Raw genomic sequence first — 16,575 nt, 5'->3', positions numbered from 1 at the left:
CAAGCTGCATTAATTATCAAGAGCAAACACTTTTACTTCCATCTACGTTGAGAGAGAAATCACATTTCATCACTTAAGGTATTCACCCAAGCCCCAGAGGAGATGGCAGATGAGAAAGAAAAGTAAAGAAAAGCAGATGGATGGAAGACTCAGAAGGAAAGGAAGGCAGGGACCTGCATGCCATTAACCATTACTTTTCCAGTCTTCTTTACGCTCTCATATGTTAGGGTGCTTATGGTAAAAGATGCAGAGAACTCTCTCCAGCTCTTACAGTTCTTCATAAGCAAGAAGACTGAGAAAAGGATAATCATTAACAAGTCATTTTAAATGCTCTGGATAAGAAATGGCTAAGTTGAATTGTAATCATCTTAAATCATAAGAATGTTCAATTTATGTTTACTCTTCCTCTTCCAGACATCTTGCCAATCATGACCACTCTGCCTAAAGATGGAAAGAACCATTTTCTGATTCAGCCATTTTCTGCTAACTCATTATTATAATAATTATTGATCATGTTCACCAAATTATATAAAAAAGAAGGATTTGAAACTGGTCGTATTTCAGGCCATTTGCAAACACTGTAAGTTCAGGCATGGAAGACAATCTCGTGAAAAAATTGTTTCCGAGATTTGAGGGTCCCAAGTTTCTTTATCCTTTGGGTTATTTAAAATGTGCACTCATGCACAGATGCACTTACTCTGTGAGGTCTTACCTTCTGTCATGGCAGTAACACCTGAGGCTGCTGTTTGGCAATAGGAGGACAAGGGCCATTGAAAGGGACCTGGCTGAGCCTATGGGCTAGTGGCAGGTGCTGGCAAGGCACTGACTCTGACTTGGAGAGGAAAGGCAGAGTAGCTTTTGCCAGAAGACTTCCTACACTATATATTGAGGGTGCTAGGAACAAGAGAGATTTATGACTAAAGCAGCCAAAGAATCTCTCACAGCCAAGGCCTTGTGCTCAAAAGTATTTCAAGGTTTAACAAAAAAAAAAAAAGTTTTGAGTGAGCAAGGGGGGGAAACAATCCACTGTGGATTGGGTGTGTAGGTCATAAAGTCTTCCAGCCTGCCTTCCCAACACAGGTGTTTCATGTTTAGATTTATTAATCACAAAGAAAATTCCTAAATCTAGAACTTACATTTTGAAAATTGTGATCATCTTTCCAAGTGATTTCTTGTATTTTGTTTTTAATAACATTAACAGTTCAAGTAACTATTGCCCATAAGGGAGTCCATTTGTCAGACTTTATTTAGAATTTCTCCCAGAATGAACTAGACAAGGAAGCTTATTCCATTCCTTAAACTCAGGAGATTATGAAAGATATTTTCATACATTTCAGCAACATCCCAGCAATAAACTAAGACTATATCAAAAGGGGAAATAAGGGGGGAAGGCAAAAGAATTAAGCCCCAAATGATGCTCAAAGTACCTAAGCTTTGATTCTGAGGCCAGTTTAAATTTTATCTGTGGGCAGCAGTTTGCACACATTTAGAAAAGCACACATTTGTGAGCATGTGGAGGCAGTGTGTTCTGGCATGTTTCCTAATGACTAAGTGATATATTCCATGAACACAGGGACCATGTCTTATGCATCCTGTGCCTCATGAAGAGTAGGTACTCATTAAATGCTCAGTGGATTAATGAATATAAATATAATACAGTTTAGACTGTGAGCAAATGGAATTCCAGATTATTTGTTCATTAAAACCATACGCCAATAAACAAACAAACAAACAAATAAATAAAGCCATATGCCAAAAGTGGCCATGTCTATTGCAAAAGACCTGAAACACTTGGAAAGAGTTAATCACACTGTCCCACACCCTCTAAAGCAATGAGATATTGGGGCCTGGTGAGAAAAGTTCCTGTCAATCTCAAAATTCTCAGCTCAGTGAGCAAGCTGAATATTCATACCAAACCTCTCTTGATGCATAGCCCGATTCTGACTCTTGGGATGATCATGCATTAAATTCACATGAGCTTTTCCCCTTTCCCTTGCCCCAAGAGATTTTTTAATTAGCATGCCTTCTCTAAGTCAGTCCTTAGTTACCGAGGAATGTAACATCTTTAGCTGACTTTCTCGAGCCTAGAGGTTCACAAACTAGTGTGCTTCAGAGTCACCTTGTGAAAACAGATTGCTGGGCCCCACCCTCAGAGTTTCTGATTCCCTGAGTTTGGAGTGGGAAGTAGTAATGTGCATTCTGAGAAGTTTGCAGGTGAGGCTCATGCTGCTGGTTACAGAGTCCCTGCTCCAGTCTCGAGAGCTACAGAGAGTCTGGTCTTCTCTTAAAACACACATGTGAAAAGTAGAACTGAGAATATACTACAGGCTAACTAAAATGGGCCCTCTATTTTTAAAAAGCTTTGCCAACTGTTTTGTTGTTGTTGAGTGAAGGAAATAAAGAATTTTATGGAAGGCACACTGAATAGTGGCTGGACTAATAGCTGAAGTACCTGATATTGCTAATCTGGTGGCAAAGACACCTTACTGTAAAAAAGGGTTACCAATATGTTAGGCCATCAATAAAGCAAGTCCAGGCTGAAAACTAAGACTTCCCTCCAAGTGTAATCAGGAGAAGGAAGCTTTCTGAAAGCCTTGCTCCCATGCCTTTCCATGGGCTCACCTCAGCAAACTGTCAAGTGCAGCCTACATTTTTAACCCAGGAATTGACTTACATTTTCCCCCTATAAAAGAGTGCAATTGAGTTTCTGTGAAAATCCAGGAATTTCAAAACAGGCATCCTACCAGTATTTCCATATAACATAAAGAAAAACTCTTAAATAATTAAAATGGAACATGTGCTCTATGAATAGTTACAAATGTGCTCATGATTGATATGCAAACATAGAGAATAAAATAAAAATTAAAATCTGATGACAAAAAGTTTGGAGATTAAACCTTCGTTAAACACATAGGATCAAATGTTTCTTATTGTTTTAACTTTTACCTTAAGCATTTACTTACCTTAAAATATAATGTAAAAATTCTGACTATGTATATACAACTACATTAGGGTTCCTTTCCACATTTTAGATGAAAAATTGCAGAAAATGCAAAAATATACAAAACTATGACTGGCTGTGTACTGCATGAAAAATGGAACATAATCTGACATTTCTTCAACTAAAATGGTGCAAAAATGGTATTGCTTTCAAACTAGCAAATTAAAATAATTTTTGGAATAACAACATGGCCCACTTGTGCAAGTGTAATATCAGCTGCTCAAATACTAAAAGAAACAATAGTCTGACCTCATCAAAAAATTGCTGAGTTTTGCGAAGTATAAATTTTAATTCAGTCAATTCCAGGAAATTTCTCTTCAGAGCTTCCTGATTTGTGTTGATTTCTTTCAGTTCATTTTCAATCTTCTCAAAATTGGCCTATGGGGGGAAAAAAACCGAACTATTAACTCAAACTAAGTTAAATATGCTTGTTCTGAAAGATGAATTCATCCATCCCACAGAATTCTTGCAACAATGATGGTTCAAACATATTTTATATCTACTCAGCAAATATATGATTTTACCAGGGCAACTTTATGAAAATTTTTTGCTTAACCACATCTGTCTTTATTAGCTATAGGTTCTATTACACACCTTGGTTGAATTTCTCAGGGGATCTTTAGTGGGTAAAATATTGAAAGGTCTACTGGTTATTCATTTAGTGTATGAGATTAATAAGTTACTAGATATGTTGACATGAATCCAATAAGGTTTCAATAAGGCAATATTTGGTGGCATGTGATACTGTTCAAGATAGTGCTCTATAAAAAATTTCCAAGAAACTTACAAGCAAGAGACAACATGGACAATGGCAGCAAGAATTCCTCTACTCTCCATCCACATAGGAAAATAATTTCTGCATTTAAGTAGAAAGAAACTTATCTGGCCCCCTCAGAAGAATTGTTTACCTCTAAGTCAATCATGTCCCGGGGGAAGGGCACCTCTGGGTTTTCACCAGTGTCCATAATTGGGATATTAGCTTTCCTTATCTCTTTCTCAACAAATCCTAAAATGACAAAATCAAAACATTCATGTATAAGCATAGGCTTTGAATTGCCAATATTTGAAGAAAAAAAATAAAACCCAAAACTTGGCTAAAAAGAACTGTTTTATAAAGATGTTTTCATATAAAAGCAGAACATGTAAATTCTTTTTCCTCCATGTTCGTCTTCTTTCACTGCATACTTTCTAAATCACAGATACCCCAAAGAGGATTATCATCCCACTACCATCTTTCCCAATTCTCATCTTAAAACTGGAGCTCATCTACTTCAGTTTTCCACCCTGTGTGACTACTACCCCAGAGTATGATAGTTCTGTTTGTAGATATTGTTGTAGGGCAGAGCTACAGAAGAATACAATTCAATAAAATGTTTGACATTTAGCATCCCAGTGAGACAACTCCAGACCAAAAGGGTTTTGTCAAAGTTGAAATTAATCAGATCAGTTTTAACAAAACAAAAACCAAAAAGCATGACACAGAATAAGGCCCCAAAATACCAGAAAAGTGACAACTAGTGACTTTTTTAGGGCAGGGACCAAATTCACCAATCAGCTAACTGAAAGCTGGCATAGTATAGTAGCAAGATCATGGGTTTGGGAGCCAGAGAGAACAACCTGGATTCAAATACTGATTCCAGGGCAGCCCCGGTGGCTCAGCGGTTTAGCTCTGCCTTTGGCCCAGGGTGTGATCCTGGAGACCTGGGATCGAGTCCAACGTCGGGCTCCCTGCATGGAGCCTGATTCTCCCTCTGCCTGTGTCTCTGCCTCTCTCTTTCTCTGTGTCTTTCAATAGATAAATAAAATCTTAAAAAAAAAAAAATACTGATTCCAGCATAATGCTTATGTTCTTGGGGCAAGTCACTTAATCTCTCTGATCTTTGGTTTCCTCATTTATTTATTTATAAAGTAATCTCTATACTCAATGTAGAGCTCGAACTCATGATCCCAATTAACAATTAACAATTGGTTAACTCCAAGATCAAGAGTCAGATGCTCTCCCAACTGAGCCAGCCAGGCACCCCAGCTTCCTTATTTATTAATTGAGGTAACATCCACCTGAAGGAATATTGTGAGGAATGAATAAAATAAAGTATATGAACACCCCAACACTCAATAGGATGCTAATAAATGTTTCTTCTCTCATAAAAAGGTCACATTAAAATGTGGCTATGTTGACATCTCAAATAGATGGTGGGGCATCTGGATGGCCCCATCTAATTTAAAACAAATGGCTCATTATAGGAACATCATACAGGACCACAATGCACATACGAAGCTTTCGATCCATTTCTTCACATCTTCTAACTTCATTCACAAATTTCCGCTGGAAAACATTCACATCTGGATTTAACTGCAAAATGAGAACACAATACCAAATATTTAAATACTGAATCTATTTCCTGTTTCACAAGCAACACTCTGTAAAAGTGAAAGCCTAATATTTTTCTGCCAGTGTATGATACAAGACTAATAAAAATGCCCTACTGACCTACAAAACCTGTTTCAGGGCCAATCACACCAACTGAAGATAAAAACCCCTCCCTCTCTGTAACACCATATTATTGGAATGAGGAGGCAAGTTAGATAAAACACTATGGTACAAAATGGTCTTCTCAGACCAAAGTCTCAGTGAGCACTCCTCAACAAAAATTTGAGGAAAAGATGTAATAGAAGCTCTGCCAGGTATTCCTTCTCTTCCTCCCTGTTAGAAGAGACAGAAGGCAAACCTGTCTTATTCTTCTGTCTAAGGGTCTTTACTTCCAAGGGGGCAGGCTGGTTTATTCATTCATACATCACAAGTAATTTTCTTTTCTTTTCTTTTTTTTCTTAAAGATTTTTATTGGGATGCCTGGATGGCTCAACGGTTGAGCATCTGCCTTTGGCTCAGGGCGTGATCCTGGGGTCCCAGGATCAAGTCCCACATTGGGCTCCACTCAGGGAGCCTGCTTCTCCCTCTGCCTATGTCTCTGCCTCCCTCAGTGTCTCTCATGAATAAATAAATAAACTCTTTAAAAAAAAAGATTTTATTTATTCATGAGAGACACACACACACACACAGAGGCAAAGACATACACAGAGGGAGAAGCAGGCCTCCCTCAGTGTCTCTCATGAATAAATAAATAAACTCTTTTTTAAAAAAAAGATTTTATTTATTCATGAGAGACACACACACACACAGAGGCAAAGACATACACAGAGGGAGAAGCAGGCTCCCTGTGGGGAGCCCGATGTGGGACTCCATCCCCGGACTCCAGGATCACACCCCCAGCCAAAGAGAGACACTCAACTGTTAAGCCATCCAGGTGTCCCCACAAGTAATTTTCAAAGCAATGTGACAGATATTCTGGAAATTACAAACAAGACTAAAACAAGTTCCTACTTACAAAGAAGCCTACAATCTAATGAAGAAAAAAGATGAACACAACCAATAAGATACCATGTGACAGATTTCATAGAAGTAACACAAATAAGAGGTGCCTGGGTGGCTCAATTGGTTAACCATCTCTTGATTTTGGCTCAGATCGTTATCTCACGGTAATGGGATTCAGCCCCATGTTGGGCTCTGTGCTTAGTGTAGAGTCTGCTTAAGATTCTCTCACCCCAGGATGCCTGGGTGGCTCAGCAGTTGAGCACCTGCCTTGGGCTCAGGTCGTGATCCCAGGTCCTGGGGTCGAGTCCCGCATCGGGCTCCTCATGGGGAGCCTGCTTCTCTTTCTGCCTATGTTTTTGCCTCTCTGTGTCTCTCATGAATAAATAAATAAAATATTAAAAAAAAAAAAAAAGATTCTCTCACCTCTCTCTTTGCCCCCTCACCATGCATGCATACACTCTCTCTCAAACAAACCAATAAAATTAAATTTAGAAAGGAGCTAAAAAGTAATACAAATAAAGAACTATAGCTACTCATTCAACATTTATGGAGCACCAAATATGTGCCAGAGACTGTATTAGGCACTGGCCTAAATACAAAAGGGTATGTCTGAGCTTTGAGGAGCTATCAGACCCATGGATGAGACAGACACAAATAAATACAATTTGTTGTGATAAATGCTATTTTAAAAAAGTAAATATTGTTGTCAGTTTCTTATGCAATTTAACATATACCTACCTACATCATGACTAAGCATTCTAGTACTAGGTATTTGTTTGAGAAATAGAAACATGTCTACAGAGACTTATACAAGAATGTTTACAGCAGCTTTATTCACAATAGCCCCAAACTGGCAATGTTCCAAATATCCAACAACAGAACAGATAAAGACATTGTGGTGTATTCATACAATGGAATAAATACTACTCCATAATATAAAAAGAATCAACGATAGATACACATAAAAATAAATACATCTCAACATGAGCTTAAATTAAATAAGTCAAACATAAGGTTTTGCAATGTATGATTCCATTCACATAAAGTTCAAAAACAGGCAAAACTAGATGATGGTAGAAAACAAAACAGTGGAGAATGACCAGAAGTAGGCACAAGATATCTTTCTGGGCTGATGGAAATATTCTATATCTTGCCTGGGGTGGTGGGTGCAAAGGTATAAACATTTACCAAATCATCAAATTGTACTCTTAAGGTCTCTGCATTTCGGTGAATATAAATTTTACATCCATTAAAAAAAAAAAAGTGGGAAGAAAAAAAGGAAGGAAGAATGGAAGGAAGGAGAAAAAACAAATGGAAGAACAAAAGAAAGGAATGAACATACACAGGAGTAACTATGAGAAAAAATGAGCAAGTATAAAAAATGTACAAAGGAAACACCTGAGCTAGACTCTGTGGGATGAGGCAAAGTTCACCAACCAAAAATAGGCAGAATGAAGCAAAAAGACCATGACAAGCGACTCAGAGACATAAATAATTCGCACAATCAGAAGGGGGAAAAATAGTTCCCTAGGCAGAATGGAATCAATCTGATTTTTTAAAAACACTTTTTAAAGATTTACTTTTTTGAAGAATAATACTATGTATGAAGAATAAATTGTAAGAGGGGATGACTAATGATGGAGAAACTAGTAAGTACATTATTGGTATTATATTAATTTAGAGAGAACTTAAGGCAAAAAGCATTATAAGTGATTATGAAAATCACTACAGTTTCCAGGAAAATACAACAATCCTAAACTTCCACGTCTCTAATAAAATGTTTGTTTCTTTCACCAAGAAGGCAGTATATTGACCCTCTACTTGAAATTTCCACTTCAATAAACATGACAGTGAAGTGAAAGTAGCCACAAGACTCCTAATAACTTTACTGGTTTCATTATCTGGAGGCAAAGTTCAATTTCAGCCAGTTTCAGGTAAGGCGTTTCAAAATATCTGGGCAAGGCATCCTCAAAAATATTTCCAAAAGAATAGCAGAACCACAAGGAGACACTGACAAATCTATGAAGGGGAAATTTTTATTTATTTTTTTAAAGATTTTATTTATTTGACAGAAAGAAAGAGAGTGCACAAGCACAGACCAGTAGGCAGAGTGGCTGGCAGAGGAAGAGAAGCAGGCTCCCTGCTGAGCAGAGACAAGGAGGGGGGAGGTGAGGTGAGGGGGCATGGTGTTCAATCCCAGGATCCTGGGATCATCAACTGAGCCAAAGGCAGAAGCTTAACTGACTAAACCACACAGGTGCCCCATGTAGTAGGAAATTTTAAATATACTTTTAAATTATTAATATATCAAGTCTACCAAATATAAGGACAGAGAATATGTGAACAACCTAATAAGCTTAATCTAATATACATATATATACACATATATAGACACATACAGACAGAGGCAAAGCATCCAAGAGTTCTCTATTTATGAGTTAATTATGAAAGCTGACTACAAAATAGGTCATACAGCAAATCTCATTAAAGAATGGGTACTATACAATGTTCTATGATAATGCAATTAAGTTAGAAATCAATATCAAGGGATCCCTGGGGGCTCAGTGGTTTGGCGCCTGCCTTTGGCCCAGGGTGTGATCCTGGAGTCCTGGGATGGAGTCCCACGCCGGGCTCCCTGCGTGGAGCCTGCTTCTCCCTCTGCCTCTATCTCTGTCTCTCTCTGTGTGTGTCTCTCATGAATGAATAAATAAAATCTTTAAAAAAAAAAAAAAAAAAGAAAGAAAAAAAGAAATCAGTATCAAGGGGTGCCTTGGTGCCTCAGTCAGTTAAGCATCCAACTCCTGGTTTGTTTGTTTTTAAATTTTATTTATTTATTCATGAGAGACACACACAGAGAAGTAGAGACTCTCTCAAATAAATATTTTTTAAAAATAAATCAATACAAAAAATACAACCTAGGGGTGTCTGGGTGGCCCAGTCTTGACTGCCCAACTCTTGATTTTGGCTCAGGTTGTGATCTTGGGGTTGTGGGATCGAGCCCTGAGTTGGGCTCCATGTTCAGTGTGAAGTAGGCTTGGGATTCTCTCTCTCCCTCTGCCCCCACCCCTGCTCATATGTGCAAACCCTCTCACTCTCTTTCTCTGAAATAAATAAAATCTTAAAAAAAAAAAAAAAAAAAAAAAAAACGAAACAAACTCTCCCTCTGCCCCTACTCCCCTGGCTCTGTGCATGCATGCTCTCTCTCTAAATAAATAAATTAAAAAAAAAAAAAAAACGAACACCTAAATGACATACTTGGAAATTCTAAAATAGTCCTAAATATCTCATGGTTCAAAAGAAGAAATCATAACAAAATTCTTAGTGGTGCCTGGCTCAGTCAGTAAGCATCCAACTCTTGGTTTCAGCTCAGCTCATGATCTCGAGGTTGCAAGATCAAGCTCGTGGGCGCTCAATGCAGAATCTGCTTCAGATTATTTCTGCCTCTCCCTTACCCTCTGCTCCTCACCCTGCTTGCGTTCTCATGAAATAAAATAAAATAAAGTAAAGTAAAATAAAATAAAATAAAATAAATCTTTTTTTTTAAATTTTACTTTAAAGAGAATAGGGAGCCTTGGTGGCTCACTTGGTTAAGCCTCTACCTTTAGCTCAGGTCATGATCCCAGAGTTCTAGGATTGAGCCCAGCATTGGGCTCCCTGCTCAGTGGGAGTCTGATTCTCCCTCTCCCTCTGCCTCCAACCTGCTCATGCCCCCCCCTTAAAAAAATAAAAAATCTTGAAAAAAAAAAAGATAATTAAAGAAATTATTAAAATATTTAGAATGTGGGATCCCTGGGTGGCGCAGCGCTTTGGCACCTGCCTTTGGCCCAGGGCGCGATCCTGGAGACCCGGGATCGAATCCCACATCGGGCTCCCGGTGCATGGAGCCTGCTTCTCCCTCTGCCTATATCTCTGCCTCTCTCTCTCTCTGTGACTATCATAAATAAATAAAAATTTTAAAAAAATTTAAAAATATTTAGAATGTAATGATAATGAAAATGTAAAGATCAGAGACTGTGCAACTCGGTCTTGAGGTTGTGAGTTCAAGCCCGTGTTTGGCATGGAGTCTACTTAAAATAAAAATATTTTATTGTTTAGATTTTATTTGAGAAAGAGACAGACAGAACATGCATACAAGTAGGGGGAAAGGGAGAAGTGGATTCCCCACTGATTAGGGAACCCAATGTGGGGCTTGATCCCAGGAGACTGGGATCATGACCTGAGCCAAAAGCACACGCTTAATTGACTAAGACACCTAGGCTCTCCTAAAATTTTATTTTTTAATGTCAAGATCAAACTCTGTGGGATGCAGCTAAAGTACTATTTAAGGGAAGCCTGGGTGGCTCAGCGGTTGGGCACCTGCCTTCAGCCCAGGGTGTGATCCTGGAACCCAGGATCAAGTCCCACGTCAGGCTCCCTGCATGGAGCCTGCTTCTTCTGCCTATGCCTCTGCCGCGCTCTCTCTCTGTATTTCTCACGAATAAATAAATCAAAATCTTTAAAAATTAATAATAATAAAAAAATAAATCCTTCTTTAAAAAAAATAAAGTACTATATAAAAGGAAATTTAGGGGCAGCCCGGGTGGCTCAGTGGTTTAGCACCACCTTCGGACCAGGGCGTGATCTTGGAGACCCAGGATCAAGTCCCATGTCGGGCTTCCTGCATGGAGTCTGCTTCTCCCTCTGCTTGTGTCTCTGCCTCTCTCTTTCTCTCTCTCTCATGAATAAATAAAATCTTTAAAAAAATAAAATAAAAGGAAATTTAGGGCCACCTGGATGGCACAGTCAATTAAATATTGAACTATTGGTTTCAGCTCAGGTTGTGTGATTGAGTCCTGCGTTGGGCTCGAAGTACAGCATGGAGTCTGTTTAAAATTCTTTCTTGGGCAGCCCGGGTGGCTCAGCGGTTTAGCACCACCTTCAGCCCAGGGCGTGATCCTGGAGTCCTGGGATCAAATCCCACATCAGGCTCCCTGCGTGGAGCCTGCTTCTCCCTCTGCCTATGTCTCTGCCTCTCACTCTGTTTCTCTCATGAATAAATAAATAAAATCTGGGAATCCCTGGGTGGCTCAGCGGTTTAGCACCTGCCTTTGGCGCAGGGCATGATCCTGGAGTCCTGGGATCAAGTCCCACATTGGGCTCCTGGCATGGAGCCTGCTTCTCCCTCCTCCTGTGTCTCTGCCTCTCTTTCTCTATGTCTATCATAAATAAATAAATAAATCTTAAAAAAAGATAAATAAATAAATACATAAATTTATAAAATCTTTAAAAAAAGAAACTCTTTCTCCCTGCCCTCTCTAAAATAAATACATAAATCTTACAAAAAAAAAAAAAAAAAGGAAATGTATAGCCTTAAATGCATGTACTAGAATAAACTAAAAACAAATGTGCCAAGTGTTCAAGAAGTAAGAACAAGGTGACAGGAAAACAACAGAAAACAACAAAGAGCAGAAATGAATGAAAGTTCCAGAGAAGATCCACCAAACCAAAAGCTATTTTTGGTTTTGTTATATTTTTTACTTTTTAATATATTTTTAGATTTTTATTATTTTCTTAAAAGCTGGTTATTTGGGCAGCCTGGGTGGCTCAGCGGTTTAGCGCTGCCTTCAGCCCAGGGTGTGATCCTGGAGACCCAGGATCGAGTCCCATGTCAGGCTCCCTGCATGGAATGGAGCCTGCTTCTCCCTCTGCCTATGTCTCTACCTGTCTCTCTCATGAATAAATAAATAAAATCATTTAAAAATAAATAAATAAATAAAATATATCCATCTAAAAATATCAGGCCTATCGGCGCCTCACTGGCTCAGTCCGTGGAATATGTACTCTTGATCTCAGGGCTGTGAGCTCAAGCCCCACACTGGGGTTATTTTAAAAATAAGACTATCAAGCCTACAACGTTTAAAGATAGTTTCTACTAATCTTTCAAAGACTAGAAAAGCCCAAATCTTTGAAAAATTGTTCAAAAGTGGAAAAATGAAGGAACACTCTTCAATTAGTAAGATTGGTCAGTATAAACTTGATACCAGATAATAGTAGTTTCAGAAAGGACACTAAAAGCCAATATCAAAATTAATTAATTAATTTAATTAAAATAAAAATAAAAGCCAATATCACTTATTGATATAGCAGTTTCCCCTTATTCATGGTTTTAGTTACTGCAGTCAACTGTGGTCCGGAAGCAAGTGATCCTCCTTTGGTCAGAAAGTCAAAGTAGACTAATGCTATGTCACCAAGCCTACATCATCCACCTCATTCTTCTCCTTACAAAGGCATTTTATCCTCTCATATCCTCCCAAGTAGTACAGTATAATATGATATTGAGAGATTGACCACATTCACATACTTTCATTAAAGTGTAGGACTATAATTGTTCTATGTTATTATTGTTTGTTAATCTCTTACTGTGCCTACTTTATAAATTAAACTTTATCATAGGTATGTATGTATAGCAAAATACAATATGCATATTTGGGTTTAGTACTATCTGTGGGTTCAAGCACCCACAGTGGTATGTATATACTTGGAATGTATCCTCCAGGGATAAAAAAAGGGACTACTATATAAGTGAAAAAAATCCTAATATAATATTAGGAAACCATCCTCCAAATTCTTTCAAAATACAACTAATGACCAAGTTGGGTTACCCAGGCTTGCAAGGATGATTTTAGAATTAAAAAAAAAAAATTTATACAAATGGACAATAAGCATATGAAAAGATGCTCCACATAACTGGCCATTTGAAATGCAAATCAAAACCACTATGAGGGATGCCTGGGTGGCTCAGCAGTTGAACCCTCTACCTTTGGCTCTGGGCGTGATACCGGAGTCCTGGGATGAAGTCCCCACATCAGGCTCCCCTCGGGAAGCCTGTTTTCCTCTGCCTATGTCTCTCTCTCTATTTCTCATGAATAAATAAATAAATATCTTTTTTTTTTTTTTATGATAGTCACAGAGAAAGAGAGAGAGAGGCAGAGACACAGGCAGAGGGAGAAGCAGGCTCCATGCACCGGGAGCCCGATGTGGGATTCGATCCCGGGTCTCCAGGATCGTGCCCTGGGCCAAAGGCAGGCGCTAAGCCGCTGCGCCACCCAGGGATCCCATAAATAAATAATCTTAAAAAGAAAAACCAGGGCAGCCTGGGTGTCTCAGCGGTTTAGTGCCGCCTTTGGCCCAGGGCCTGATCCTGGAGACCCGGGATCGAGTCCCACGTCAGGCTCCTTGCATGGCACCTGCTTCTCCCTCTGCCTGTGTCTCTGCTTCTCTCTCTCCTCTCTGTGTATTCTCAGAAATAAATAAAATCTTAAAAAAAAAAAAAAAAAAAACCACTATGAGATACAACTTCATAGCCATTAGGACAGCTATAATAAAATTTTTAAATGGAAAATAGCCATTATCGGTGAGGTGGAAAAAAATTGGAACCCTTGTATATTGCTGGTGTGTGGCTGCTGTGAAAAGTAGTCTTGGGCAGCACCGGTGGCCCAGTGGTATAGTGCTGCCTTTAGCTCGGGGTGTGAGCCTGGAGACCTGGGATCCAGTCCTGCATCAGGCTCCCTGCATGGAGCCTGCTTCTCCCTCTGCCTGTGTCTCTGTCTGCCTCTCTCTCGCTCTCTCTCTCTGTCATGAATAAATAAATAAAATATTTAAAAAAAGAAAAAGTAGTCTGGAGGTTCCTCAAAAAATTAAACACAGAATTACCATATGACCCAGCAATTCCACCCTTAGGTATAAGCACTCAAACAAATACTTGTACACAAATGCTTAGAGCAGCATTACTGACAAGAGTCAAAAAGTAGAAACAACCCAAATATGCTTATCAACTGATGAATGAATAAACAAATGGCAGTATATACATACCACAGAATATCACTCAGCCATAAAAAGGAATGAAGTCTTAATACAAGCTACAACGTTGATGAACCCTGAAAACAATATAGTAGGCCAAAGAATCAAGACACAAAAGGCAACATATGATTCCAATCATGTTTAATGTCCAAAATAGGGAAATCCGTAGAGATAGAGATTAAGTAGTTGGTCAGGGTGGTGGAGGGAGTCATGAGGAGTGATTGCTAATGGGTACAAGGCTTCTTTTGAGGATAATGAAATGTTTTGGAATTAGTGGTGACAGCTGCATAACTGTGAATACACTAAAAACCAATGAATTGTACACTGTAAAATGGTGACTTTTTTTGGCCTATCTCAATTTAAAAGAACATAGGCAGGGATGCCTGGGTGGCTCAGTGGTTGAGCATCTGCCTTTGGCTCAGGTCATGATCCCAGAGTCCTGGGATTGAGTCCCACATCAGGCTCCCCACAGGGAGCATGATTCTCCCACTGACTGTGTCTCTGCCCCTCTCTCTGTGCCTCTTAAATAATGAATAAAATCTTAAAATAAAATAAAAAAACATAAGCAGAGGAGTCAGACAGTCTGGGGGTACAGATCTGTGTGTCCTGGATAGCTATTTTCATCTATGTCATAGGTTCCTAGTCTGGAAAATGAGAATGATAAATTCCACTATTTAAAAGTAGGTTCTAGGGGATCCCTGGGTGGCACAGCGGTTTGGCGCCTGCCTTTGGCCCAGGGCGCGATCCTGGAGATCCGGGATCGAGTTCCACGTCGGGCTCCCGGTGCATGGAGCCTGCTTCTGCCTCTGCCTGTGTCTCTGCCTCTCTCTCTCTCTCTCTCTGTGTGTGGGACTATCATAAATAAATAAAAAATTTAAAAAAATTTAAAAATAAAAGTAGGTTCTACTTCTCAGGGATGCTGGGAGAAATGCCTCCGATAATAATGTAAAATACTCAACATGCGGGATCCCTGGGTGGCGCAGCGGTTTGGTGCCTGACTTTGACCCAGGGCGCGATCCTGGAGACCCGGGATCGAATCCCACGTTGGGCTCCCAGTGCATGGAGCCTGCTTCTCCCTATGCCTGTGTCTCTGCCTCTCTCTCTCTGTGTGACTATCATAAATAAAATAAAAAAAATTAAAAAATTAAAAAAAAAAATACTCAACATGCATTGATCAAAAGAATGCAAACTGTCATTGTGATTTTAAGTGTTAAACAATAAGGGGCTGAACAGTAGAGAAGTATGTCAAAGAGAAGCCTGGATAAGGAGACAGGTGAGTCACAGAAGATTTTGAACAAGTTGAGTGAGGAAAATGTCTTATTCAATTGTCTCTCTAAAACCCAGAGTGGTATCTTTTGCCGAGAAGATAGATAACAACTCTGCCTTATACCTGAAACTGACACTCATTTTAATACACTTTTTTTTAATACACTCATTTTAATACAATTTCACAATTGCATAATTTCACAGGAAAAATAGATACAAGATACAACATGGACGAACCTTGAAAACATGCCAGATGAAAGAAGCCAGTCAGAAAAGACTACATAGTATATGATTCTATTGACATGAAATGTTCAGAATAGGCAAATCCATAGAAACTGAAAGTAGATTAGTGGCTGTCAGGGAGTGTGATGGGAAGAGGGGGATTGGGAGGAAATAGGCAGTGACTGTTAATGGTATAGAGTCTCTTGTCTTGGGTAATAAAAATTCTAAAGCTGACTGTGGTGATAACCTCAATAAATGAAGAAAAGGCAACCCATAAAATTCCATAATCATTTATGGCAATAAAATCAGAAATTGAAAGGAATCTATAATTTAATAGAATTTTCCAAGAATTTAAGAGTAAATGTTCTATTTACATTGTGAAATATTGGGGCACCTGGCTGGCTCAGTCGCAAGAGCACGTGACTCTTGATCTTGGGGTCACTGAGTTCAAGCCCCCACTGGGTGTAGAGATTACTTAAATAAATAAACTTAAAATTAATAAAAATTAATTTGTGAATTAAAAAAGATTCTCCTTAAAGTCAGGAGCATAGACAAGAATGCCATGTAACAGATAATACCCTACTTCCTTATTAACAAAAATCTCAATTTGTTCAAGGCAGTTACTGCTCAGTTGAAAAACCACTTTTCCCAGACTCCCTTGCAGCTAGACTATGTCATAATTCTGGTTAACACAGGGGATCCCTGGGTGACTCAGCAGTTTGGCACCTGCCTTCGGCCCAGGGCACGATCCTGGAGTCCCAGGACTGAGTCCCACATGGGGGTCCCTGCATGGAGCCTGCTTCTCCCTCTGCCTGTGTGTGTCTCTGCCTCTCTTTCTGTGTTTCTCATGAATAAATAAATAAAATCTTTATTT

The 16,575-nt window shown here is 39.1% G+C and overlaps 1 protein-coding gene across 18 annotated transcripts in view; it reads right to left on the bottom strand.

Annotated features, from left to right (window-relative positions):
• ATP6V0A1 (ATPase H+ transporting V0 subunit a1) overlaps positions 1-16,575 on the bottom strand; it is a 64,522-nt gene that overhangs the window by 40,983 nt on the left and 6,964 nt on the right. For 16 of the 18 annotated variants that reach the window (XM_072780619.1, XM_072780626.1, XM_072780622.1 and 13 more), the window contains exons 3-5: positions 5,276-5,354; positions 3,910-4,007; positions 3,251-3,379 (exon numbers count right to left, since the gene is read on the bottom strand). In XM_072780619.1, coding sequence (XP_072636720.1) covers positions 3,251-3,379; positions 3,910-4,007; positions 5,276-5,354 — 306 coding nt within the window. Of the gene's footprint in view, positions 1-3,250; positions 3,380-3,909; positions 4,008-5,256; positions 5,355-16,575 lie in introns of all 18 variants that reach the window. The other 2 variants (XM_072780637.1, XM_072780638.1) reach the window with 1 other exon arrangement.

The sequence above is a fragment of the Canis lupus genome, chromosome 16 (genome assembly GCF_048164855.1).
Source record: "Canis lupus baileyi chromosome 16, mCanLup2.hap1, whole genome shotgun sequence".
NCBI classification, from domain to species: domain Eukaryota; kingdom Metazoa; phylum Chordata; class Mammalia; order Carnivora; family Canidae; genus Canis; species Canis lupus.
The sequence above is the reverse complement of the archived record's forward strand: the minus strand, read 5'-3'. Positions and strand labels throughout refer to the sequence as shown.